This window comes from Lontra canadensis, unplaced genomic scaffold, assembly GCF_010015895.1.
Source record: "Lontra canadensis isolate GAN:19392208 unplaced genomic scaffold, GSC_riverotter_1.0 scaffold62, whole genome shotgun sequence".
Classification (NCBI taxonomy): Eukaryota; Metazoa; Chordata; class Mammalia; order Carnivora; family Mustelidae; genus Lontra; species Lontra canadensis.
The window spans coordinates 3534011-3560081 of record NW_022631056.1 but is presented as its reverse complement, the minus strand read 5'-3'; the positions used below and the strand labels follow the sequence as shown (position 1 = coordinate 3560081).

Sequence of the window (26071 nt, the reverse complement as noted above, 5' to 3'; positions counted from 1 at the left end):
TAGTGTAATAAACACTGTTGCATGGTTATCTGAATATTTATCTAAATATGTTATGGTTAGCAGAGGGTGGATGGAAGTAGATGTAGTAGGTGAAGTTTCGAATTCCTATCATTCAAAATAGTCAATGGAAGATTTTATCTGAATGAAACATTTAAAGATCAGAGAAAAGGGAGTTCCCCATGTGATCTCACAGAAGGAGAAGAGAGATAGTTGTAATGGTTCTCTAGGAAGATTAGTCTTTTCAGAAGTGGGAAAAGTGGCTTCCAGAAGATCTGTATTAATGGAACTTTTCTGGGAATTAGGGCAACATTTGTTTCCCAGCTGTTGGAGTTCCCCTGCCATGACGGCCAAATTTCCATCAGCTGAAACGGTGGGGAGTGTTCAGCAACTCCTTTTGCTTGATTTTGCTACTGCTTGGACTACATTTGCACAATAAGGTGGTAGTTGGGAGTGAAATAGAAATGGATGTCAAGAAATCCACAGTGTCAGCTTTAACTGATTGTATATGAATGGTAATAAAACTGGGCCAGGTATCTGTAATTTTCTAACAGCCTTGCTAGATCTGAACTGCTAGTGACCTTTCAGTTCAGAATCTGAGGACACAACTGATATTCAGCAGATACTTTGGAGTTAATATCTACCTGTTCTAGTGGTAATTGGCCCCTATTTGGATCCTCTGACTGTACCTCTGCTTTGCAGCCACTGCAGTCTCTACCCCCTCCCCCATGACCCTGGACCACTCCATCACCCACAGCCAAGGTGAGAATGCCTGTCACAGACAGTGCCACGGTCAGCTAGCATCTAGGACTCACGCACACTTTTTAACTACTTTAAATAGAATCCCTGCCTTAGGTTTTCCTCTTATTAATATTATGTCTCTGTAGACTCACATAACAGTTAGGAATTTCCACATTGCATTAAATTTCTCTTAAACATTTCATTCAAAATGCTACCATTAATTTTAAAAATTAAATTGTAATTTCAGTGTAACTATTTCAGTGTCCTCACTGTAAAGAAATCTGTGTAGTGTTTATTTTTTAACTTATCAAAGAGAATGAGCAGAGACTTTTAGCATCTAAATTATATGTAGGCACCCTCTGAATAACCGCTGGCCTTGGTATATAAATAATTTTTACTCATTCAAGTTTCTGGTTAATTTATTTTTTAAATGGGCTCCTTTTTGACATCTTGCAAAACAATCTAGTTGGACAAGTTTAATATTTCAGAAGTGTTGGAGGCAAATCCAAGTCTGAGAGTTCTTGGAGTGAAAAACTGAGCCCGTTGAAGACTCAAGGGAATGCAGTTGAGATATATTTTGAGACAGAAATATGTAAAGACTGTAGAAGAAAGTGGAAATAGCTTGCTTTAAAAATACAGGCACAGAACTCACTGGGCTTAATGGCATTTTTAGAATATTATCAGGAGCAACCATTTTAAACAATGAAGTCATCACAATATCTAATAATAAATTAGGAGAAATTAAAATAAATAATTGTATTAGAATCAGCCCCTGGGACTTTCATGATTATTTCTGAAGGATGATTTATTTCAGACTGATCTGTCCTCTTGAAATCTCTTTAATCCCATTTTCCTGCAGTCATTCATACTAATGTTTTATTTTTCATTAACAATTAGTTGGGGCTGTCCATTCATTTGTTTATGTTATTCAGTGTGGTGCTCCTGGGTCCAGATCACAGTTAATGAGACAGAGAGGACAACTGGCTGGCTGGCTTGCATTGCTACATCTACTTTATTAGATGGCAATTCTCAGCTTGGACCATGATATTGAATGCCTATCACTCAAACACTGTGGTGAGGTTAATGGCCTCCTGATTTCGGCACCCTCCCGACTCTGAGTGTCATCATAGGTCATTAATTGCTGATTCTGGGGGAGAATGGATGTGATACCGATGTTGACTCAGTGTGATGTACTGTAATTAAGAGTACAAATCTTGAATGCAGTATTTTTTAGCCAGTGTTTAAGTACAGTAACACTCCACTCTCTCCACTACTGACAAATTTTCTTGATCAGTTCCAAAATTAAATACCTGCTGAGAAAAGCCTTCAATCCCAACAAGAATAATGTTCATGCAGACAAAACTTAAGAAAGCTGTAGAGCTCTGCCTTAATTTCTTCGCATAAAGTAATTTGACTTAATTTTACATAAAATACTTGTAGTTTGTTTTCCGAGGCCAAACCTAAGCTGAAATTGGAAGAAGGTGAAGAAACTAATAGAGGTTCTGGGCAGCAGATCGGGAAAAAGAAATAGTGACAGAGAGGGATGCATGAATTTTAATGTTGACAGAAGAGAACAGAAGTGAAACAAAGAAGCTAATCTGGAGATTATCTCTATAATTTGGCATACTTGCCTGGTGGTACAAGGGAGCAGAAGTAAATCAATAGTCTATGCGTTGAACCACCCAGGTGGCCTTAAATTAGGGAAAGTGGAAAAGAAATGCGGTGTTATCACTTTCAAACTCATAAAGGAAGTAATTGCAACTAGTCTACTAGGGCATCTTTTAAGTTAAATTTGAAGAAGTCATTTTATTTAATATGTCTCCATTTAATACATAAATGGAGATTCTAATGCTGAAAAACAATTTGTTCTCACATACATCACCTAAGTTGTTTTTAATTTAACAGTCTTTGAAAGACACATTTGGCCAAATTTCAGTTTACCCAGATCTCTATCCGACTTATCAGAGATTGACAATAATCAGCAATAGATGAGATTTTAAAAGAACCTTTATTACGTGATGTATTTGTTTGTTTCATATTTAAAATGCCTTTCTTTTTTATTTATTTGTTTGTTTTTAGTATTTGATTCTCTGAGTTCAGGGGAGCCTGAGTGGCGCAGTCTGTTGAACGTCCAACTCTTGGTTTCAGCTGGGATTGTGATCTCGGTGTTGTGAGATCCAGTGTGATCCCTGCACGTGGCTTCTGGAGTCTGCTTGAGATTCTTTCCCCTCCTCCCTTCCCCTTTCCCTCTACTACCCCCCCACACCCCTCATGTGCACTGGCTTTCTTCCATTCTCTCTCTCTCTCTCTGAAATAGATAAAATCTTGATTCTCTAAGTTCAAATTTGGGAAATTCTATTTGGAGTTTATAACTCATTTGAGATGTCTATGTAGAAACAGAGAAGTCGTTGGCTGAGCGACTGGAGATCACACATGGAGATCACCTATGAAACCAGAAAATATTCAGAGAATTGAGAATGAGAATTTTCTCAAAGATTACTCTATAGTACTCTAGAAATCTATCCTGTCACTTTTAATGCTGTATTTTATTAATAAATTATTACTAGAGTTCCTTTAATTTTAACCTCTATTAACTTTCAATGTAATGTATTTAATGTATATACAATAAAAGCAAATATTTATGCCTCAAATTTCACACCTTAAAGGTTTTTCATGATACTTTCTAACATTGCTTTTTAAAATTTTATTTGTTTTTTTTAAATAAAATTATTTTATGAATTATTTTTCTTTCATAGTTTTGGCCTTTTAGCTCTCCATATACATGAAATTTCTTTAGCTACTTTCATATGCTGTGATAATTAGTTTATATCTAAGCCAGAAGAATCATGAGTTCTCTTTACAGAAATTTTAAGTACAGTGTTTAGAAGTTTGTGTTAGAAGTTTACCTAGGGAATCAATTTGCTTTTATAAATTGAAAGTAATAATTTAAAAAATAAACCTTATAAAATGATTCAATGGAACAATCATTCTTGGGAGAGTGCATCCTGTGTTGATTGGCTCTTTAAACTTAATTCATAATAGCTTATGAATATAGCTCGGGTAATCAATACATAGCATCTTTTTTTCAGGCCAGAAGGTGTGTTTTGCTGACCTCAAGCATCCCTGCTACAAAATGGCCTACTTCCATGAACTGTCGAGCCGAGTGAGCTTCCAGGAGGCACGCCTGGCTTGTGAGAGTGAGGGGGGAGCCCTTCTCAGCCTGGAGAATGAGGCAGAACAGAAGTTAATAGAAAGTATGTTGCAAAACCTGACAAAACCAGGAACGGGAATTTCTGATGGTGATTTCTGGATAGGGCTTTGGCGAAACGGAGAGGGGCAGACATCTGGTGCCTGCCCAGATCTCTACCAGTGGTCTGATGGAAGTGCTTCCCAGTACCGGTGAGTAGGGGTGCTGAAAAGTTGGATGTTCTCTGGGGGACTCAAAAGGGAGAAGGGAGATTTCTGTTCACCTGTAGAGGATGTCAGAATGGAAGAGGCCAAGTGGGTGTTGGGTATTAAGGAGGACACTTGTTGTGATGAGTACTGGGTGTTGTATGTAAGTGATGAATCACTAAATTCTACTTCTGAAACTAATATTTCACTCAATGTTCACTAACTGAAATTTAAATAAAAACTCAAAACAAAAAGAAAAACAAAAAGAATAGAATGGGTGAAATCACTTCGAGGTGTTCCTGTTGCTCTGTTTACAGAAACTGGTATACTGATGAACCTTCCTGTGGAAGTGAGAAATGTGTTGTGATGTATCATCAACCAACAGCCAATCCAGGCCTTGGGGGTCCCTACCTTTACCAGTGGAACGATGACAGGTGCAACATGAAGCACAATTACATCTGCAAGTATGAACCAGGTAGGAAATACCATAAATAGGGATAATGGATTTTGTGCATATTTGGTTATATTTTGATCTTCACTATTTATATTTAGGCTTCACTGCCTTTGACTCTTTGTGTTTCTCTGCTGTGAAACCCAGACTTTCTCTGCAGCTTGTCATAGAGCTCAGTGTCCTGAAAAATATTTTATGCTATAGAACAAATTGCCCAGTCAGTTAAGCAGAAGGGGTAAGTGGACACATTTGGAGACCTGTATTTAAGGGAAAATAATATTTCTTTTTCTTTTTTCTTTTTTTTTCTTTATTAACATATAATGTATTAGCCCCAGGGGTACAGGTCTGTGAATTGCCAGGTGTACACACTTCACAGCACTCACCATAACACATACCCTCCCCAATGTCCATAAGCCCACCACCCTCTCCCTACTCCCCTCCCCCAGGCAACCCTCAGTTTGTTTTGTGAGATTAAGAGTCTCTTATGGTTTGTCTCCCTCCTGATCCCATCTTGTTTCATTTATTCTTTTCCTACCCCCCAATGCCCCCCAACTTTGCATCTCCACTTCCTTATATCAGGGAGATCATATGATAGTTGTCTTTCTCCGATTGACCTATTTCACTAAGCATAATACCCTCTAATTCCATCCACATCATCGCAAATGACAAGATTTCATTTCTTTTGATGGCTGCATAGTATTCCATTGTGTATATATACCACATCTTCTTTATCCATTCATCTGTTGATGGACATCTAGGTTCTTTCTGTAGTTTGGCTACTGTGGACATGGCTGCTATAAACATTTGGGTGTACATGCCCTTTCAGATCACTACATTTGTATCTTTAGGGTAAATACCCAGTAATTATTTTATGAATTATTTTTCTTTCATAGTTTTGGCCTTTTAGCTCTTTTAGTAGTGCAATTGCTGGGTCATAGGGTAGTTCTATTTTCAACATTTTGAGGAACCTCCATGCTGTTTTCCAGAGTGGTTGCACCAGCTTGCATTTCCACCAACAGTGTAGGAGGGTTCCCCTTTCTCTGCATCCTCACCAGCATCTGTCATTTCCTGACTTGTTAATTTTAGCCATTCTGACTGGTGTGAGGTGGTATCTCATTGTGGTTTTGATTTGTATTTCCCTGATGCCAAGGGATGTGCCGTACTTTTTCATGTGTCTGTTGGCCATCTGGGTGTCTTCTTTGCAGAAATGTCTGTTCATGTCCTCTTCCCATTTCTTGACTGGATTATTTGTTCTTTGGGTGTTGAGTTTGCTGAGCCCTTTGTGGATTTTGGATACTAACCCTTCATCTGATATGTCATTTGCAAATATCTTCTCCCATTCTGTCAGGTGTCTTTTGGTTTTGTTAACTCTTTCCTTTGCTGTGCAAAAGCTTTTGATCTTGATGAAGTCCCAATAGTTCATTTTTGCCCTTGCTTCCCTTGCCTTTGGCATGTTCCTAGGAAGAAGTTGCTGCGGCTGAGGTCAAAGAGGTTGCTGCCTGTGTTCTCCTCAAGGATTTTGATGGATTACTTTCTCACATTGAGGTCCTTCATCCATTTTGAGTCTATTTTCATATGTGGTGTAAGGAAATGGTCCAGTTTCATTCTTCTGCATGTGGCTGTCCAATTTTCCCAACACCATTTGTTGAAGAGACTATCTTTATTCCATTGGACATTCTTTCATGCTTTGTCGAAGATTAGTTGACCATAGAGTTGAGGGTCTATTTCTGGGCTCTCTATTCTATTCCATTGATCTATGTGTCTGTTTTTGTGGCAGTACCATACTGTCTTGATGATGACAGCTTTGTAATAGAGCTTGAAATCTGGAATTGTGATGCCACCAAATTTGTTTTTCTTTTTCAATATTCCTCTGGCTATTCAAATTCTTTTCTGGTTCCATATAAATTTTAGGATTATTTGTTCCATTTCTTTGAAATAAATTGATGGGATTTTGATAGGGATAGCATTAAACATGTAGATTGCTTTAGGTAGCATAAACATTTTCATAATATTTGTTCTTCTAATCCATGAGCATGGAACATTTTTCCTTTTCTTTGTGTCTTCCTCAATTTCTTTCATGAGTACTTTATAGATTTATGAGTATAGATTCTTTGCCTCTTTGGTTAGGTTTATTCCTAGGTATCTTATGGTTTTAGGTGCAATTATAAATGGGATTAACTCCTTAATTTCCCTTTCTTCTGTCTTGTTGGTGTAAAGAAATGCAACTGATTTCTGTGTATTGATTTTATATCCTGACACTTTACTGAATTCCTGTATAAGTTCTAGCAGATTTGGAGTGGAGTCTTTTGGGTTTTCCACATATAGTATCATATCATCTGCAAAGACTGAGAGTTTCCCTTCTTTTTGCCAATTTGGATGCCTTTAATTTCTTTTTGTTTTCTGATTGCTGAGGCTAGGACTTCTAGTACTATGCTGAATAGCAGTGGTGATCATGGACAATCCTGCCGTGTTCCTGACCTTAGTGGAAAACTCTCAGTTTTTCTCCATTGAGAATTATATTTGTAGTAGGTATTCATAGATGGCTTTGATGATATTGAGGTATGTACCCTCCATCCCTACACTCTGCAGAGTTTGGATCAGGAAAGGATGGTGTACTTTGTCAAATGTTTTTTCAGCATCTATTGAGAGTATCATATGGTTCTTGTTCTTTCTTTTATTAATGTATGGTATCACATTGATTGATGTGCAGATGTTGAACCAATCTTGCAGCCCTGGAATAAATTCCACTTGGTCGTGGTGAATAATCCTTTTAATGTACTGTTGGATTCTATTGGCTAATATTTTGGTGAGAATTTTTGCATCTGTGTTCATCAAGGATATTTGTCTGTAATTCTCTTTTTTGATGCGATCTGTGTCTGGTTTTGGGATCAAGGTAATGCTGACCTCATAAAATGAGTTTGGAAGTTTTCCTTCCATATCTATTTTTTGGACAGTTTCAGAAGAATAGGAATTAATTTTTTTCTTTAAAAGTTTGATAGAATTCCCCTGGGAAGCCGTCTGGCCCTAGGCTCTTGTTTTTTGGGAGATTTTTGATGACTGCTTCAATCTCCTTACTGGTTATGGGTCTGTTCAGGCTTTCTATTTCTTCCTGGTTCAGTTGTGGTAGTTTATATGTCTCTAGGAATGCATCAATTTCTTCCAGATTGTCAAATTTATTGGCGTAGAGTTGCTCATAGTATGTTCTTATAATTGTATTTCTTTGGTGTTGGTTGTGATCTCTCCTCTTTCATTCATGATTTTATTAATTTGGGTCCTTTCTCATTTCTTTTTGATAAGTCTGGCCAGGGGTTTATCACTCTTTTTAATTCTTTCAAAGAACCACCTCCTAGTTTTGTTGATTTGTTCTATTTTTTGTTTGTTTGTTTGTTTCTATTTCATTGATTTCTGCTCTGATCTTTATGATTTCTCTTCTCCTACTGGATTTAGGGTTTCTTTCTTGTTCTTTCTCCAGCTCCTTTAGGTGTAGGGTTAGGTTGTGTACCTGAGACTTTTCTTGTTTCTTGAGAAAGGCTTGTACCACTATATATATTTTCCTCTCAGGACTGCCTTTGCTGTGTCCCACAGATTTTGAACTGTTGTGTTTTCATTATCATTTGTTTCCATGAATTTTTTCTATAATTTCTTGGTTGACCCCTTCATTCATTAGAAGGATGCTCTTTAGTCTCCATGTATTTGGATTCTTTCCAAATTTCATCTTGTGATTGAGTTCTAACGTCAGAGCATTGTGGTCTGAAAATATGCAGGGAATGATCCCAGTCTTTTGATACCAGTTGAGTCCTGATTTAGGACCGAGGATGTGATCTATTCTGGAGAATGTTCCATGTACACTAGGGAAAAATATATATTCTGTTGCTTTGGGATGGAATGTTCTGAATATATTTGTGATGCCCATCTGGTCCAGTGTGCCATTTAAGGCCTTTATTTCCTTGTTGATTTTTGCTTAGATGATCTGTCCATTTCAGTGAGGGGAGTGTTAAAGTCCCCTACTATTATTGTATTACTGTCGATGTGTTTCTTTGATTTTGTTATTAATTGGTTTATATAGTTGGCTGCTCCCATGTTAGGGGCATTATATTTAAAATTGTTAGATCTTCTTGTTGGACAGGCCCTTTGAGTATGATATAGTGTCCTTCCTCATCTCTTATTATAGCCTTTGGCTTAAAGTCTAATTGAGCTGATATAAGGACTGCCACCCCAGCTTTCTTTTGATGTCCATTAGCATGGTAAATTGCTTCCCACCCCCTCACTTTAAATCTGGAGGTGTCTTTGGGTCTAAAATAACTTTCTTGTAGGCAGCATATTGATGGGTTTTATTTTTTTATCCATTCTGATACCCTGTGTCTTTTGATTGGGACATTTAGCCCATTAACATTCAGGGTAACTATTGAGAGATATGAATTTAGTGCCATTGTATTGCCTATAAGGTGATTGTTACTGTATATTGTCTCTGTTCCTTTCTGATCTACTATTTTTAGGGTCTTTCTTTGCTTAGAGGACCCCTTTCAATATTTCCTGTAAAGCTGGTTTAGTGTTTGCAAATTCTTTCAGTTTTTGTTTGTCCTGGAAGCTTTTTATCTCTCCTCCTATTTTCAATGATAGCCTAGCTGGATATAGTATTCTTGGCTGCATGTTTTTTCTTGTTTAGTGCTCTGAATATATCATGCCAGTTCTTTCTGGCCTGCCAGGTGTCTGTGGATAAGTCTGTTCCTAATCTAATACTTTTACCATTGTATGTTACAGACTTCTTGTCCCAGGCTGCTTTCAGGATTTTCTCTTTGTCGCTAAGACTTGCAAATTTTACTATTAGGTGACGGGGTGTGGACCTATTCTTATTGATTTTGAGGGGGGTTCTCTGAACCTCCTGGATTTTGATGCTTGTTCCCTTTGCCATATTAGGGAAATTCTCTCCAATAATTCTCTCCAATATACCTTCTGCTCCCCTCTCTCTTTCTTCTTCTTCTGGAATCCCAATTATTCTAATGTTGTTTCGTCTTATGGTATCACTTATCTCTTGAAATCTCCCCTCATGGTCCAGTGGTTGTTTGTTTCTCTTTTGCTCCGCTTCTTTATTCTCTGTCATTTGGTCTTCTATATCACTAATTCTCTCTTCTGCCTCATTTATCCTAGCAGTGAGCACCTCCATTTTTTATTGCACTTCATTGATAGCTTTTTTGATTTCAACTTGGTTAGACTTTAGTTATTTTATTTCTCCAGAAATAAAATTTTTTAATTTCTCCAGACAGTGTTTCTCTAATATCTTCCATGCCTTTTTTTGAGCCCAGCTAGCACCTTCAGAATCGTCATTCTGAACTCTAACTCTGACGTATTATCAATGTCCATATTGATTAGGTCCTGGTCTTCGGTACTGTCTCTTTTTCTTTTTGTGTGTGTATGTGTGTGTGGTGAGTTTTTCCGCCTTGTCATTTTATTCAGATAAGAATATATGAAGGAGCAAATAAAATACTAAAGGGGTTGTAAAGACCCCAGGAAAATGTGCTTTAACCAAATCAGAAGACACCCCAAATTGTGGGGGGAAGAAAGGGGGTAAAAAGAAGTTCAGGAAAAATAAATAAAATAACAAAAAATAAATAAAGAAAAAAATATAAAAAAAGAATATATATATATATATATATATATATATATATATATTAGACTGGTGAATAGAACAGGATCACCCACTTAATTTTGGAGTATTTTGGTCTTTTAGAAGAAGCTACCTCCCAATATTTTAAAGAATGAAAAACATATATAAGGGTAAACATGATGAAGGGATGGAATGTAAGTATAGAGATGAATTTTTTTTAATTTCTAAAAAAGGAGTTGATAAGATAAGTTGGTTGGGAGAATAAAGAAAAAAAAAAGTGGAGAGTATTCCTCAGGCTGGAGACTAGAACAAAGCCCTGTGCTAGATTTAGGGTATATTTTGATCTATTAGAAGAAGTTGTATCCCAAATTTTTTTAGAAGAAAAAACCCTATGTGTATACAAAAAATAAAGTTAGATACAATGAAGGATAAAATATGACTATAATAATGACTATAATAATGATTTTTTGAAAGGTATTGTTTAGATAAACTAGTTAAAGAATGTTAAAAGAGGAAAGGGTAAAAGTTAAAAAAAATAGCAAAAGAAAAACATAAAATTAAAAAAATTAATTAACTTTGCAAGACTGAAGAATCATGGGGAGAAAGCCATAAATTCCATGCTTTGCTTTCTCCTCCTCTGGAATTCAGCTGTTCTCCTTGGTAAGTGAACTTGGTCATGGCTGGATTTCTTGCTGATCTCCTTGGGGAGGGGTCTGTTGTAGTGATTCTCAAGTGTCTTTGCCCCAGGCAGAATTGCACAGCCCTTACCAGGGGCCAGGCTAAGTAATCTGCTCGGATTTGCTTTCAGGAACTTTTGTTCCCTGAACACTTTCCGCAGAGTTCTGAAGGACAGGAATGAAAATGGCAGCCTCCCAATCTCTGGCCTGGAGGAGCCGAAAGCTCGGGGCCCCACTCCTCAGTGCGCCCTCAGAGAAAAGCGCTCAATCACTCCCATCTCCCTGGCCTCCAGCAGTGCTCCGAGCTCACCCAGCCTGTGACCAAGCTTCTCTGTCTCTGGCCCACAACCCCGCCTGGAGTCTCTGAACCCTGCACATTCCTGAGCTCTTCCAGGGGGGATCTCCTGGATCTTGTGGGGTCCCTGCTCACAGACCAGTGGTCTGTGCCATGGATCACAATTTAAGGTAACCCTGAGTTGAGAGCTCACTCCTTGGCTCTGTCTCTGTAGCTGGCTTCCCTGCTTTAATACCTGTGAGCTCTGTGACACTCAGACACCCTTGATCCTTCTGTGACCCTATGGGACCTGAGAACACATTGTCTCCACGTGGGCTTCTCCCCAGTTTAGCCTCTGGAGTGATGTCCCTCAGTGGAACAGACTTTTAAAAGTTCTGATTTTGTGCTCCGTTGCTCCGCCGCTTGCTGGGAACCAGCTGCTCCCCCTGCAGTCTATCATTCCATTGCTTTGGATTCACTTATCGCTGGTCCTACCTTTCAGAAAGTGGTCATTTTCTGTTTCTAGAATTGCCGCTCTTCTTCTCTTCGATCTCCTGTTGGATTTGTAGGTGTTCAGAATGGTTTGATAAGCTATCTAGCTGATCTCCTGCTACCTGATGTCATCTCAGCCTGCTACTTCTCTGCCATCTTGACTCAAGGCCGGGAAAATAACATTTCCAATGTTCAGGTCAAATTGTGTTTTTGTAAACAGATCTTTATGAAGAATAAATGTCTATTTTTAAATATTTTAAATATGTAGTGTAAAGTTGTTGAAGTCGGTATAAGTCATCAATGCAATCAAAGCACCTAGGGATTTACACATGTGAGTGACAGATCATTGGATGATTATCCAATGCATTTAAGGGAACAAAATGACTTTCCTCTTGGAACATTAGCATCTCTTATGTTGACATTGCCACTTCACATGTGCTTCTCATTGGAAGTCAGACTGATTCTAGCTCACTGAGGCACATTGGAAAAGAGTAGGGGCTTGTGCCATGGTCTTCCTTTTTGTCAATCTTTGGAATCTGCCCCATTGATAGCTTTGGTTTGAAGTCTCCAACTTCTTGTCATGCGCAGCATGGGAAGATTGTCTTGTCCTGAGCTACACTGGTGGGGTTTCCTGTGGACATAGTAAATTTAAATTACTTTGAAGAGGGCAGTTCCACTAAATTAATATTTGACCAAAAGTAGAGACTAACCAAAATTACATAAACTAATTTTTTTAATCACCTGAGAAAGTCAAACTAGACACCTAGGCTTTGAGAGTTTTTTGATGTTTTTCTCCTTCTCAGTGCTGGGAAGTGCCATTTGAAGTCTCCTGAGGGGCTGTCTACTTGACCTCAAAATGTGTTCATGGAAGGCAATTAGAATCAAATACTGCTATTTCTATTATTCTCTTGAAATTACATGATTCCTTTCTCATAAGACCTTAAAGCACCAGAGATTATTTGGATTAGATTCACCCTTCTCTTTATATTTATCCTGCTCTTCAGTGTATTAGCCAGCTTTCTTTATCCCCGGTGAGTTTATTCTTTAAAGCCCTAAATCCATCATTACCCTCTTAGAAGCCTTTGCAAAGCCAAATCTGTTATGCACTTATGTTCTTTGTCTTTATTTTTTTTTTTCTTAGAAAAATATAAAGTTAAAATTCTCTGATATTTTCCATTGGTGATACTGTGTACTATTGAATGAAACAAAGTATGTTATACAGTATCCTTACTATTTCTTTCTCCTTTCTTTGGGCTTTTAGGTAAACTATTTGACCCTTCATACATTTATTTTATTTTTATTTTGCATTCCTACTTACCAAATTATTGAGGACACTGCCAAGCCCAGAATCTTCTTTACTTGTTTTGTGTAGGTAATCTAGGTTCATATTACTCATGGAAGAGCACTTAAGATAAAATATATATATATATATATATGTATATATATATATATATATATTTTCTCTATCTTCTATATTCTACTTAAATCTTCAAATAATCTATACTTTGTGAATAAGATTCCTTTATGTATTTTTTTGTTTTTGGTGCACATGTGCAGTTTTATTGTTATAAATGTATAGCTATATTTACAGTCTTATTAATATAGTTAGAATTTTTATTCTTTATTTAAATTAAATATTTATTTTATTTATTTTTTCTTTATTCTAATAGTCTAAATACGTATTTCTTTATTTTATTTTAAATATTTGTCTTCTATTTGTTAACCTTCCTTAGGCTGAGTGTTTTATTTATGGAGGAGGCTAATTTGATTAAATTTCTTGCTTCTATAGTCAATGCTCTTTTAGTGGAGAATGATTAGTTTTTAATGGTGAGGGGGTTGGAGGAGTAAGCAGTGGGATTTATTAAAATTCATGAATTAGGACACCAATTATTTTGAACTTTATTCTCCAGCTACCAGAAGCACTGTGTGGTTTGAACTTAGGCTCCTCTTTCTGCCCCCTACACACCATCTAAAATATGACTAATGATATCTGAAGTAGTAAATAATTAACCTAGTTATGAAGACACGGAATAACTCACTAATTGATTTTCTTACTCTCTTCTCCATTTTTTGTTATTGCCTTGTGAGTTACATATCTATTTTCTGTGTCTATCAGTGTTATCTTAAAACATTTTCATGGGGATCCTTCTGAATCTAATGTTTATACTTACTAAATTGCCTTATGCACTCTTTTTCTTAGACATTAAAAGTAGTGTTTACAGGCTAAATTTCTAAAATGTTGTTAATCAGAAATTACATTGATTTAAAGATTATTAAGATTATTTTTTAAAAATAACCAGTTCTATATTGATAAATTGTATTATATCTGTATATTTGTGCAGCAAACCCCAGTTGAGCAGCAACTGGCATAGAGGGCCCAAGTTCTGTAGAAAAGTGAGTGTAGGGTAGAACTGTTTCTAAAACCTATAGGAGGATATTGAAGTGTTAGGGTGAAATATGTGTGGAAGAATAATAAATGTTATTATAGGACAGTGTATGATAAATGTCCAATAAAGAAAGACTATGTGGCCAAATTAGAGTAGCCAATCTAATATTAAAAATGATTTAACATGCTGAACTAATAGAGAATGCTGCCTGTGTTTTATTTTTTTCTTTTCCATCAGTTATCAAACATAAACAGAATTATATTTTTGAAACAAATGAAGACAAGTTACGGGTTTTTTTGTTCTCATTAATTCAACTTACTTTTACTGAAATATTAATTTACCAAATAGTGCCTTATGTAAAAAAAAAAAATAGCAGAACAATACCAGATCGTGTAAGAAATTTTGACATTTTTAAATTGTATAACCATTAAAGAGATCTTATAAAACCAGGGAAAGAAATAACTTGCAAGCCTTAATTTATTATTATTAATATTTTTTAAAGAAATAGATGCTATTGAAAGCACATCTAAGTATGGCATTGTTTTTCTAGGACAGAAATGTGCTTTAGAACATCGTTATTTGAATCACCTATTCCAAATGCATCCATGTACAGTCGTCTGCTGATTTTATTGCAAGGAGAAACCTAGATATTGCACTGATATTAATGAAGAAGCCATCTAGGCTTGTCTTGGAATGGCACTTAGTGTCTCACATTCTTAGACTCCCAATTTCTGCTTCTCTTTGCCTTTCTTTCTACCTGCTGGGTCATGATTGGCTGTAGCAGGCTGTTGTCAGTATAGACACGGTATTGATTGCTAAAGGCAGTTTGGGGGTTGCAAGGACCAAGTCGATCTGAGTCACAAAGACTTATCAACTGGTTACTTTAGTCAAAGGTAATGAAATGATGACTTCACAGTTGAATAATTTCATGTAAATTTAAATTCAAGATATAATTTTTATCTGTAAATTATTCAGAAATCGAAACTCTGGTATTTACATTGTTTTATTATAAAGTTTTATTTTCATCTGTTTTTGTATTTCTCTTCTTTATCATTATATATGATGCCTGTACCAATTATTTGCAGAGATTAATCCAACTTCTCCTGTAGAAAAGACTTATTTTACAAATCAACCAGGAGACACCCATCAAAATGTGGTCGTTACTGAAGCAGGTAATGAATTCACCTGTTTTTAACTCCCCCTAATAAGAGCAGAAACTATAATTTTAAACTCTGCTTCATGCTGGCCCTAAATTTTCTTGTTGCTTGGTGATATGGTTCACTGAATTTGGCCTCTGGGAGTTTACTTTTTTTTTTTTTTTTTAAGATTTTATTTATTTATTTGACAGACAGAGATCACAAGTAGGCAGAGAGAGAGGAAGGGAAGCAGGCTCCCTGCTGAGCAGAGAGCCTGATGCAGGGCTGGATCCCAGGACCCTGGGATCATGACCTGAGCTGAAGGCAGAGGCTTTAACCCACTGAGCCACCCAGGCACCCCTGGGAGTTTACTTTTGAACTAATAATGCTGAGCTAGTTTTTGAACAGAAGAATCTATTTGTTTCCTTCCTATTTTTTCACTTCAAGTCAACATATCTAGTAATAAACTAAGTAATCCACATGGAAACTTGGACTCATAACCTTTCACATATCACATAGGCATTATGATGTAAATAGGCACATTTAGCAGATTGCAAATCATGGTGTGCTGGTAAATGTTTAGTGAGTGGCTGATGTGGGAGTGGGTATAAAAGCAAAAGCCTGATTTGTATCCTTTGCATATTCCCGTGGTAAGTGTACTCCTACCTTGGCTGGTTTCAGGATATGGAGGGGATATCACTGGTGAACAGGGTGGACAGAATGCGTATAAAGAGCTCTCAACCCAGGAGCCCCTGGCACAACCTTCTCTAACAAAGAAACAATGAAATCCCAGTGCAAATTGCACATTCCCTGATTGGAATTATAAATCCCAATCAGAAACTTCTCCTAGGATTAGTTAGGCGCTCTTTTAGCATGGGCCTGTGACGACCGGACAGAAATCTTGATTTATCCTAGTTGCTTTGTGAAGATTGAGCCAAAGACCCAAAGTCTCAGAGTCTTTCCCCAGGTGATCCAAAATCCATGAAAGAGTAGGAAATAGTTTCTCTTCTTCTTGACTGTTACAGATAACGGTTCATGATGGTATTTGGAAAAAGAACAAAAATGTTTCCTGAATCCTTAAAGTCCTTGAAGTCGTGTGTTGGGAGCTCAAGATTAAGGGAAAGCATAGCAAGTTACCCCCAAAATACCCTATCACTAGACCTCAGTTAATACATCTTTTGTTAACAAAGGACATGATGTACAGTTATGTGGGTAGTTTGATCTAAGTCTGGTTTACTTTGACTAGAATTATTTAGATTGCTAATGCTGACAGCTTTCGATTTACTAGCGAAACGCATAGTTTTTCAATTTTCTTTTCTTACATGGACATGATATTAAACCTTAGTTCTTTTTATTTTTCAGGTGCCTGATTTTAAAGCCAGTCAGAACATCTAGACCTAGTTAAAAATGCTAATAAATAATTACATGAGGAATATTTTCCCTCTTATGACCTTGAAGAAATGTTTAATGAAGTGATTTTAATTTATATGGGGCTTAAGTGTGGCAGTGTTTTATTTTACCAAGGATACCTAACATTATCAAGTGTGATGGAACAGGATTAAAAAAATGATTCATTTTAGAATTTAATTAAGATCAAGCCTTATGCGTCTGGAATCTTGCATTTCTGGGTTATGCCTGTGTCATTAGTTAATATTTACTAATATTTAGTATTTTGATTTAATCCCAGAGAGTCTTGCATATCATCGTGGCATTGACCTTACTGGTTAAGATGATTATATAACCAATAAATCAACAATTATTTTAATAACCAGTGCTTGTTTCTCAAAGTAATAACGGAGAAGGATTAATGAAGTGAGATAGCTAAGATTATTAGTATGTCATGAAAACTAGTCCCTATCTAAATGGCAGATTTAATAATAGTTTTAGAAATATGGACATCGAACTGGAGAATGGCAACCAAACAAATATGTTTCACTAGATTATTCAATATTGAAGAAGAAACTTTCTCAGAATTCATTTATTTATAATAAATCTATTTTATCTTAAAGTTTTGGAAAATGTTTATATAGTTTTAGTGTTAGAATTCTGCCTCAGCCATCTTTTTATACTAAGACTATTTTGCTTTTGTAGGCATAATTCCCAATCTAATTTATGTTGTTATACCAACAATCCCACTGCTTTTATTGATACTGGTCGCTTTTGGAACCTGCTGTTTCCAGATGCTGCATAAAAGGTAAATAATTCATATATGTAGAGACAACTTGAAAAGTTTTCTATAGGTTTTCCAGAACTCATTTAAAAAGTATAGAATTATATTTTTAATTTGCCTTAAGAAAGTTCTGAATTTGCTGTCAGTACAAATCCAGTATATACATCTAATAAGATAGGCCTTGATTATAGGATCCATGAATTATTTCACTTAATATTCACAAGTCATAGGAAGTAGGTACTCTTTTGTTTCTGTTTTTCGGTTGAGGATATGGTGGCTTACATGAGCTATACAGTCTGCCTTGGGTCTCTTAGCTAGTGTGTGTGGCGGATTTGAAATTTGAATCCTTGCAAGCTGACGACATACACAACTATACTATACTGTCTCTTGTTTATTACATATAAGCATTAATGCTAAACCTTTCCATCTTGACCCCAAGTTGTATGTAAGACTTGGTTTTAGGGTACACTCTGTAATACCTTTTTTAAAATTTTAAGTCATAGGTTGTTGTTTATTTCCAAAGGATTTTTTGAATATAGAAAATAAAGTACAATGGTAAAAATAGGTCACTTTTAGGAGGCAGTTTCCATCAAAATGATATGTCTTAACAGCAACATTCTTGGAGGTATTCTTTTATATCTAGTTAATCATACCCTTGAGTTAAAGGTGAAATTTTTTCATATGTGTCAATTTATCAGTTAAAAAATTAATATATGAAATATAGATACATGTTAAAAGAAAAAGGAAAAGGTGTTGTGTTTAAATGAGAGCATATTTGCTAGAATATACTTGCCATCTTTGTCAGTATTTTATTTTATTTTATTTTATTTTACTTTAATTTAGTTTAATTTTTTTTCTTATTTTACTTTTTGTTTCCTTAAAATGAACCTTTATCAGTATTTTAAACAAAAACTGAGTGCCTTCATCAGGGAAGGACCTGCAAATAGTCATTATTTTTCTTTTGATTTGAGTTCATCTTCATCTGTTTCTGAAATAAGCCATAAAGATCCACTAAGTTAAAAAAAAAGCCCCAGAAAAATAAAACAAAAATGTTAAATAGATGTAAACTCTAAATGGTTGACATAAATTGTTTTAAAGGACACAAAGTGTGATGTACGGGTTCCTTAAATAAGATATTTTGAATAATGATAAGTAAAGCCTGGCAAATTAATACTATATTGTGCCTTTGGGCTTTACAACATATCTGGGAAACACAGTTAAAATTTTTGGGTAATATTTTGTACAGAAAAAAGACAGTAGTAAATATCTCATTTATTCCCTTAATACCTAAGGCTATAGATGGAAAGATGATTAGTCATTTTGAAAACCAGAGAAGTAGAGAGAGGATGTGACATAAATTTCCCCTTAATCCAGCAAACTGTTAAGGAAGAGCTGTAAATAACCAAATAAGATTTAAAAACAAATTTTTAAAATATTATACAGACATTGTTATTTCTAAAATAAAAATTACTCAAGTGCCAGTAACTGAGATTTCTCTAAAGTTTTTCTTCTTCCAAATAGTATATTATTGTGGAGATTCTATTCATATAAAAGTCTTCCACGTTTTTATACCTTTGAAGATCTGAGGAGTTTTCACTTGTTTCAAATTCTCAGAGTAAGAAAATAAACCAAAATTGAGTATCTCCAGATGCCGGAATTAGCTGTAGTGCTTATTTCATTCGTTCTTAGATCCTCCCCTTTTCCTTTCTTCCAGGAAAGCAAGGAGAAACTTCACCAAAGACTCAACTCCATTATCATCTGAGTGCCTTGCAGAAAGTTTAAATTCCAATCTGGTACACATAATGGTTTATATCATTCCATGTCATATTCAAAGCAATAACTCGTTTCCTTAACTGGTAGTAACTCTTAAATGAAATACTAATGCTACACAAAAATTTAAGACATTAATAACTTAACCATCTTTTATTTACTATTTGAAAAAATTTCTTGTTTTTCATAAACTTTGCTTGGTTTATTTTTCATTCATGTTAGATGACTTCATAGATAAAAGATGTGTTGTTCGTACTTTTTTGGAAGCAAATCTCCAAAACGTATAATTTGGTCACAGTATTTTATTAGTAACAAATTCAGTTACACTGAAGTCAATCAAGTAGTATTATAGAATTGTATCGATCAGGCTTGTTCGGAAGAATTCTTTTCTGGATGGAGTTCTACCATGTCTGGTAGACTGAGAGTAGATGGAATGGGTTACCTGTGGGCTGTGGAGCAGATGTCTGTGAAGGGACTGTCTGTGGGAGGCAGGAAGTGCAGGACCCAAGTTACAGGAACCAGAAGTGGTTAAGTGATCCAGGTGAGGGTTCTTTCTCAAGAAATGAGAGCCAGGAACCTAGATTTTGGTAAGTAGCCTGGTAGAGGACGATTTTCAGAGCTAAACTCAGGAACAGGCAATTACGCAGGAAACTGAGAAGTGGCCATTTTATGAAAAAGAGAGTGAGAAGATAGCCAGCTCTCTATGGGGGATGGAAGTGTGGGCTTGGATTCTATGTCTGACAGGAGGGAAGTTGAGTCTCAGATCTCAAGGAAGTAAGTTATTAAGGCCTGAATCTACTTTGAACTGCATTGGTTGCAGAGACTGAAGCAAAGCCAAACTTTTGGGAATTAAGTGACTTAACTATAAAACAGGAAAACAGAGGGGAAGAGTGTTTTAGGAAGGTACTTACACTTAGGACAAAAACACTATTTTGATGATTTGCCATCAGATACAGACTATGTGAACAGAAGAATATCCAAAAAGCAAAATTTCAAAAATAGTGATCAAATAAATTGAAGATTTATGAGTGATTATAATGAAACTTTTTGGTATTATGTCAGACACATTTGTGTGTGTGTGTGTGTGTGTGTGTGTGTGTTTGAATGTGTCTGAATTCTAAACTAAGAAGGGTCAAACAGAGATCAATTTTGTTTTTTTCATCATTTCACATGACCTGTTTACCATCTTCAAATACTGGAATAATCTAGAATCTTTTGTAGATATGCTGGTGAGAGAAGAAAGACCATTTTATAAGGGTCTGAAATATCTCCATTTGGACCAAAACATGCCTATTTCAATAAAAAGTCCCAGACATTGAACTTACGTCTTCTTATGTTTTTCAGTAAAGGAAGAACAAAAACTAGCCCAACTCAGTCCACACTGTGGATTTCAAAAAGCACCAGAAAAGAAAGTGGCATGGAAGTATAATAATTCACTGACTTGGCTCCAAAAGAGAAAATAAAATTGTCTAATTCTGGATCTGCATCAGGAATGGCATCAGAACATTAGCTTGGAATGGCTTGAAATCTCAAAGGACCTGCAAGATGAACTGTAAGCTCCCTCTTGAGGCAAATATTAAAATAATTTTTATATGTCTATTATTTCATTTACAAAATATGCTGTGCTAATAATGGAGTGAGACATGCTTATTTCGCTAAAGGATGCACCCAAACGTCAAGTAAATGGAATGGACTGTGCAGATAAAATTGCTGTCAACACATCAGAGAAGTGTATGTGTTGGAAGCAAGTATTTTTGTTTCTGTCACTTTTCATAAGTTATAACCTAGTTAATGTAATGTAAATTGTACTAAAATTTACAGTGTGCAAAAGTATTTTACCTTTACATAAGTGTTTGATAAAAATGAACTGTTCTAGTATTTATTTTTATGGTGTTTCATTTTTCAATACGTGCTGTTTTGATCAAAGAAATGTATCACTGTTTTCAACTGACTCCACACACACATAGATCTATTACCATAGAAAAAGTTTCTTTTATAGAAGTGGTTCATCTTCTTTCAGTTTCTCTGTTCTGGGGTCTGACAATGTTTAGGAAATCTCTTCAGAAATAAGAAGCTATTTCAGTAACTGTGGTGTAAATTTACTCAAATATTTTACTTAGAGGCAAGAATTGTCTAATTTCAATTGTGCAAGACATGTGCCTTACAGTTGTTTTTAGTTTAAAATTCAACAGATTTTGTAATAACTTTGTTAATAGCCGTATCAACAATATTACACTCAGTCTAGAGCAAAACAAAAGTGGCATACACAATATAAATCATGTCTTCACATGTTGCCTATATAACCACAAGTAGCTCTCTGAGGGTTCTGGAATCGGTTTGGTCCCTCCCTTGCCAACAAAACAAAGATGGTTGTTGGAGGGTGGGGATTAACACCGGAAAGCAGATGACTGTGGAGTATGCTTAAGGTTTTCCCATAGCTCTGCTCAGCCTCTATCAGCTGTAAAATAGTCTCAACCAGGTGCATCGTCACCGTCAGCGTGGAGGTAAGCACAGCACACAGATATTTCACCAAGGAGAGAAACTATGAATTACTGTGAACACGGGTTGAGGGCATTGGCGATCCTGGGTTCATGTTGAGGATTTGCCTGAGAGAGTGAACTGTGGTTCCTCTTGTCTTATCTTCTCTAGTTTCTTCAACGCTTGTGGCTTCTTCTCAAGAGACTTGTAACTCTCGGGTCTTCAAATGTTCCTGTGTTCCTTTTAAGTAAATAAAAAGTTCTTGTTTCTGAAGAATGACCATGGATATTGTCTAAATCTTTTAAGTGAACAAAATACAGGTTTTGCATCCGTACATGAAGAGGGAGACAAACGACTATTGAAGAAGGGTATGAATGGAAGTTGGGGTTATAGAGCGTTTTAAACCTCAACTTTTCTCTGGTTAATCATTTAAACTGGAAAATAAAGAGCTTTTATTAAGGTAATTCACAACTAAAGTTGGTTGGCAAAACTTAGAGACAAAGAGAAATGAGTGGGTGCTGGCACCCTTTCACCTGCTTAGAGACTGAGAGAGGCAGCAGCCGCATTCTAAGCTCCAATCTGACACATTTCGCACTTCCTTTCCCTACTTGGTTTCCCATCTTTGCTGGGATCTACATCTTTCCTCCAAGGTCCTACCATGTGTTTCTTCCTTCGGTTGGGTCTTGAGGGACAGGAGACAGTGCTTTCCCCAGTCTGGCCACCCATGACTATACCACAACAACTGCATGGCGGGAGAGGAAAGGCAATGGGGGAGGGCCGTGGTTCTGCCTGTTGTCTTGATCCACGCCTGCAAAACTCTTCTGGTATCAGTTTCTAAACCCATACAGTCAACTTCCCTTTTATGAGACGGTGACAGTGAGACTGTCCTTAGGGTTTCTTAAACTTTTTGCTGACCTCTGAAAAATGAAAAGAAGTACTTGGTACCTCGTGTATCTGGTGTGTTTGTATTTTCACATATGTGTGTCTTGAAATGCAGGTGAGTTGTGGACAATATCCAGGTAGTAAAATCAAACAACACACCCTACCCCTGTTCGTTCATCCTTTCTAACTGCTCCTAAGATCAAATCATTGGAAAGGTCTTAAAAAGAGTAGTGCGTTTGAGGATTCCTAATTTTTGTCTAAGACTAAATATCACAAATGTTTACCGGATTTTGTAGTGCCCAATTATCTGACCACACTTTCTTATATGATATTGTTTTCCCTTTCTCTTTTCCCCAGAGAGAGAGACTTTTGGTACAGCAGCATGTGATTATCTACTATTCTCAATCCCTGAACTTCTCTGAACCCCTACCCCTGGTCCTAATGCCTCTTCAATACATCAATCATAGTCATTCCTTTCAGATGTAACCCAAATTAAGTGGCTTCTTCCATAGGCCCAGTCTATACTCCTTTAAACCTTACTCTTTCTTATATTACTTTGGACCATATAGACCCATACAATTATGTGTGTGTGTGTGTGTGTGTGTGTGTGTGTGTGTGTGTGTGTTAAGTAGGTGTAAATTTTGTCTTCCCAAATAAATCAATAGATTTTTGTGCAGTAAGCTAAACTGAAGTTTGCACTTACTCTGGAAATGATCCAAGAGATTAAAGCAGTGAGGCAAATTCATTTATTCCACATTTTTGGCCTTCTAATGGGTGATTCAGCTGTGTCTAAGTAACTTTTGCACATGTTAAAAACATTCACTGTAAAACATAGATTAAAAAAAAACCCATTTGAAATAGTTGCATTTTTTTGATACGTCTGATTACTTTTTGGAAAGTTAAAAAATATTAACTCGAAATAAATGGATGGTATTATTAATGCAGATAAAAAATGATCAAATAATCGAATGACAATAACAGTTAATTTACTCTTCATTTTGATACAGGGTTGATACAGAGACTTGCGCTTTTTGCTATTTAATTAGCTTGAGAGCACTGTGCAATCAATTTAGTTCACGTCTGTGACATGAACTTAAAATACGTATTTTTAATGAGTGGGAAAAATATTAAGGATATGCTCAAGATGAACTGAAAATGCAAATGATAGAAAAAGTGGAAAGAATACTGAGATTCTGAAACTAGATAATTTATAGCAGTTTACTTCAAGTAACAACACACTGTGCAAAACAGTTTACTTCACCTCTCTTCCTAATTTTGCCGAAGTTTAAGTATATGGTATATGTTTTACAATAGCATTCCTTTGAATGAGAGAATTTGATAAAAATGATCAAAAACAAAGAAAATGACCTCTGTGAGAGATTAGCTGATCACAATGAAATCAAAGTGTATTAGTTTAAAGTTATTTTGTATGGTATTATTTTTTTGTGTTCGCCCTCACCCTTTAGCATGCATGACTTAGGTAAGAATAAAGTCTCTTAGAAGTCATTTTGATAAAAGTCTCAACTTCCATGCTCCTTAGAGTGAAATGGGAAAATAGCACGATTTTCATGTTGGTTTAGGAAGCACTTCACTGTAGAAAACTTTGTATCCATTCTGTGAACCTCAGGACCCGGGCATACACCCCTGGACGATTAGGCAGTCCACACCGGTATCCAAATGATGTCACACCAGCCAGGAACCACCTGTTGTTTTCTTGGCACATTAATGGTCCTCCTGAATCCCCCTAAAGAGAAAATTGCAAAAGAAAATTGTAGATGTGTTGTGAATTAGCATAAACATCTAAGGTTATTTTTTAGCAAATCAATTCAAAACTAAAGAGCAAAATATGATTTAATTGCAAGTCATCTGTATATCTCTTCACCAACACTCTCCATTAAGAATGAGAACTTTTGGCTGCTCAGAAAGGACACGGAGAAATTCTTGACAACTAAAACATAATTTGCATGTAACTCTTCGTAAAGCACTTTTAGAGCAAAATTTTCCTTAACTTTCATTATGGCATTTTGATAGGCACTAAGAAATTCTCTAAGGCACAACTAAGAGAAGAATCCCAACCAAAATATATACTAAAAGCTGATCATTTTATTAAAAGAGGTATGATATGGTTTCACTCTTATGTGGAATTTAAAAAACAAGAGATGAACATAGGGGAGAAAAAAAGAGAGGCAAACCGTAAAACAGACTCTTAACTACAGAGAACTGAGGGTTGCTGGAGGGGAGCTGAGTGGGGGCATGGGGATTAAGGGGGATGGGGATTAAGGAGGGCATTTGTTGTGATGAGCACTGGGTGTTGTATGGAAGTGATGAATCACTAGATTCTAATCCTGAACTAATATCACACTATATGTTAACCAAATGGCGTTTAAATAAAAACTTGAAACAAAAAATGGAACAAAAAGAAGTATGTTCTAAGAACTGGGAGAGGCTTTGCAGAAAAGACACTTATTCCACGTTGTGTATTAGAGAAATTAAAAACTCCCATAGAAAGTTGATTTTAGTTCTTTCAGGTAGCATTAACTTTTTGTCATTAGACAATCAGATTTGAAAAAATCTTAACATTTCAATGGGAATAGGTATGTCAGTGATATAATTTATGGTAAGCACACATATTTTCATAAATTTTAACTGATGAATAATTATTTAATTTTTAAAGATATTAATTATAACAGCTTCTGCTGGAGTTAATTTCATATATTTCATTTGCACATGAGTATTTTTATGTAATGCAAAAGAACATAATGCAAACTTATCATACCATTACTTAATGATGGCATTGACAGATATTTCCCTTACACTTATTGTGCAAAATTTTTAATCTTTTTTTTTTATATTTATGAAGGAATTTAAAGTCTTGTGTACTTTGGTTGCAATCCCTGGTACAATAGAATATTTCGATCAGAGTTTGTGTTAAAAAATATCCTGAGAGACTTTTTGTCTTGATTCTTTATTATCTTTGGGACCATGTTTAAGGGGAAAAAATGTGGTGTATTAAAGTACCTTTTCTTGCTTGGGTACAGAGGAACATAAATGGCACTGGCAACATAGGTTACCTCTTTTCTAAATGTAACAAATGTGTTTGAAGGCAGGGACTGTGATTTTTATTTCTATATCCTAAACCCTTAATTTATAATTTGGGTCCAGAACTATTTATGGGATAGTTAAGGATAACATCCTTAATATACTTAATATAGACTCAGAGATTATTAAAAAATAAACCTCAACTGTTTGGGTATTTTGAAAAGAAGTCCTTTGGTTTAAAAAAAAACAAAAAGAAAAACAACAAAAAAAAAACAATAGAATCTAGACATTGACTCCATGAACAGGTTGTTAAGTTACCCAACATGTGCTGGATCATTTGCAGATATTCAAACAATCCACAGGGAGGCTTGATGCCCAACAGTTGGGTTGTCTGTATGGCTGGAGACCTATTATGCATGGGACTGTCACTTCACTCATCTAACTCTACCATTTCAGTTCTGTTACATAACTTCATGCCTTAATTTGCTGATTTGTTCAAGGAAGCCATTCTCTTCTTCCACCATCTCAGAGATGGTGGAAGTGTGGACTTCAAAAATATAAGTGAATGTCCAGACCACG

At 35.9% G+C, this 26071-nt stretch overlaps 2 protein-coding genes across 3 annotated transcripts in view; one reads left to right on the top strand and one right to left on the bottom strand.

Moving 5' to 3' along the window:
- Positions 1-21850, top strand: part of CHODL (chondrolectin) — a 28146-nt gene extending 6296 nt beyond the window's left edge. Inside the window, exons 2-7 of one of the 2 annotated variants that reach the window (XM_032877995.1) lie at positions 3828-4137; positions 4449-4606; positions 15103-15189; positions 17245-17347; positions 19038-19116; positions 20438-20549. In XM_032877995.1, the coding sequence (XP_032733886.1) occupies positions 3828-4137; positions 4449-4606; positions 15103-15189; positions 17245-17347; positions 19038-19116; positions 20438-20440 (740 nt within the window). In that variant the 3' untranslated portion in view covers positions 20441-20549. Of the gene's footprint in view, positions 1-3827; positions 4138-4448; positions 4607-15102; positions 15190-17244; positions 17348-19037; positions 19117-20437 lie in introns of both variants that reach the window. The other variant, XM_032877994.1, reaches the window with a different exon arrangement.
- A 2146-nt stretch (positions 21851-23996) lies between these two features.
- Positions 23997-26071, bottom strand: part of TMPRSS15 (transmembrane serine protease 15) — a 120217-nt gene continuing 118142 nt past the window's right edge. The window contains exon 25 of the mRNA XM_032877983.1: positions 23997-24197. Within this exon, the coding sequence (XP_032733874.1) occupies positions 24042-24197 (156 nt within the window). The 3' untranslated portion in view covers positions 23997-24041. The remainder of the gene's footprint in view (positions 24198-26071) is intronic.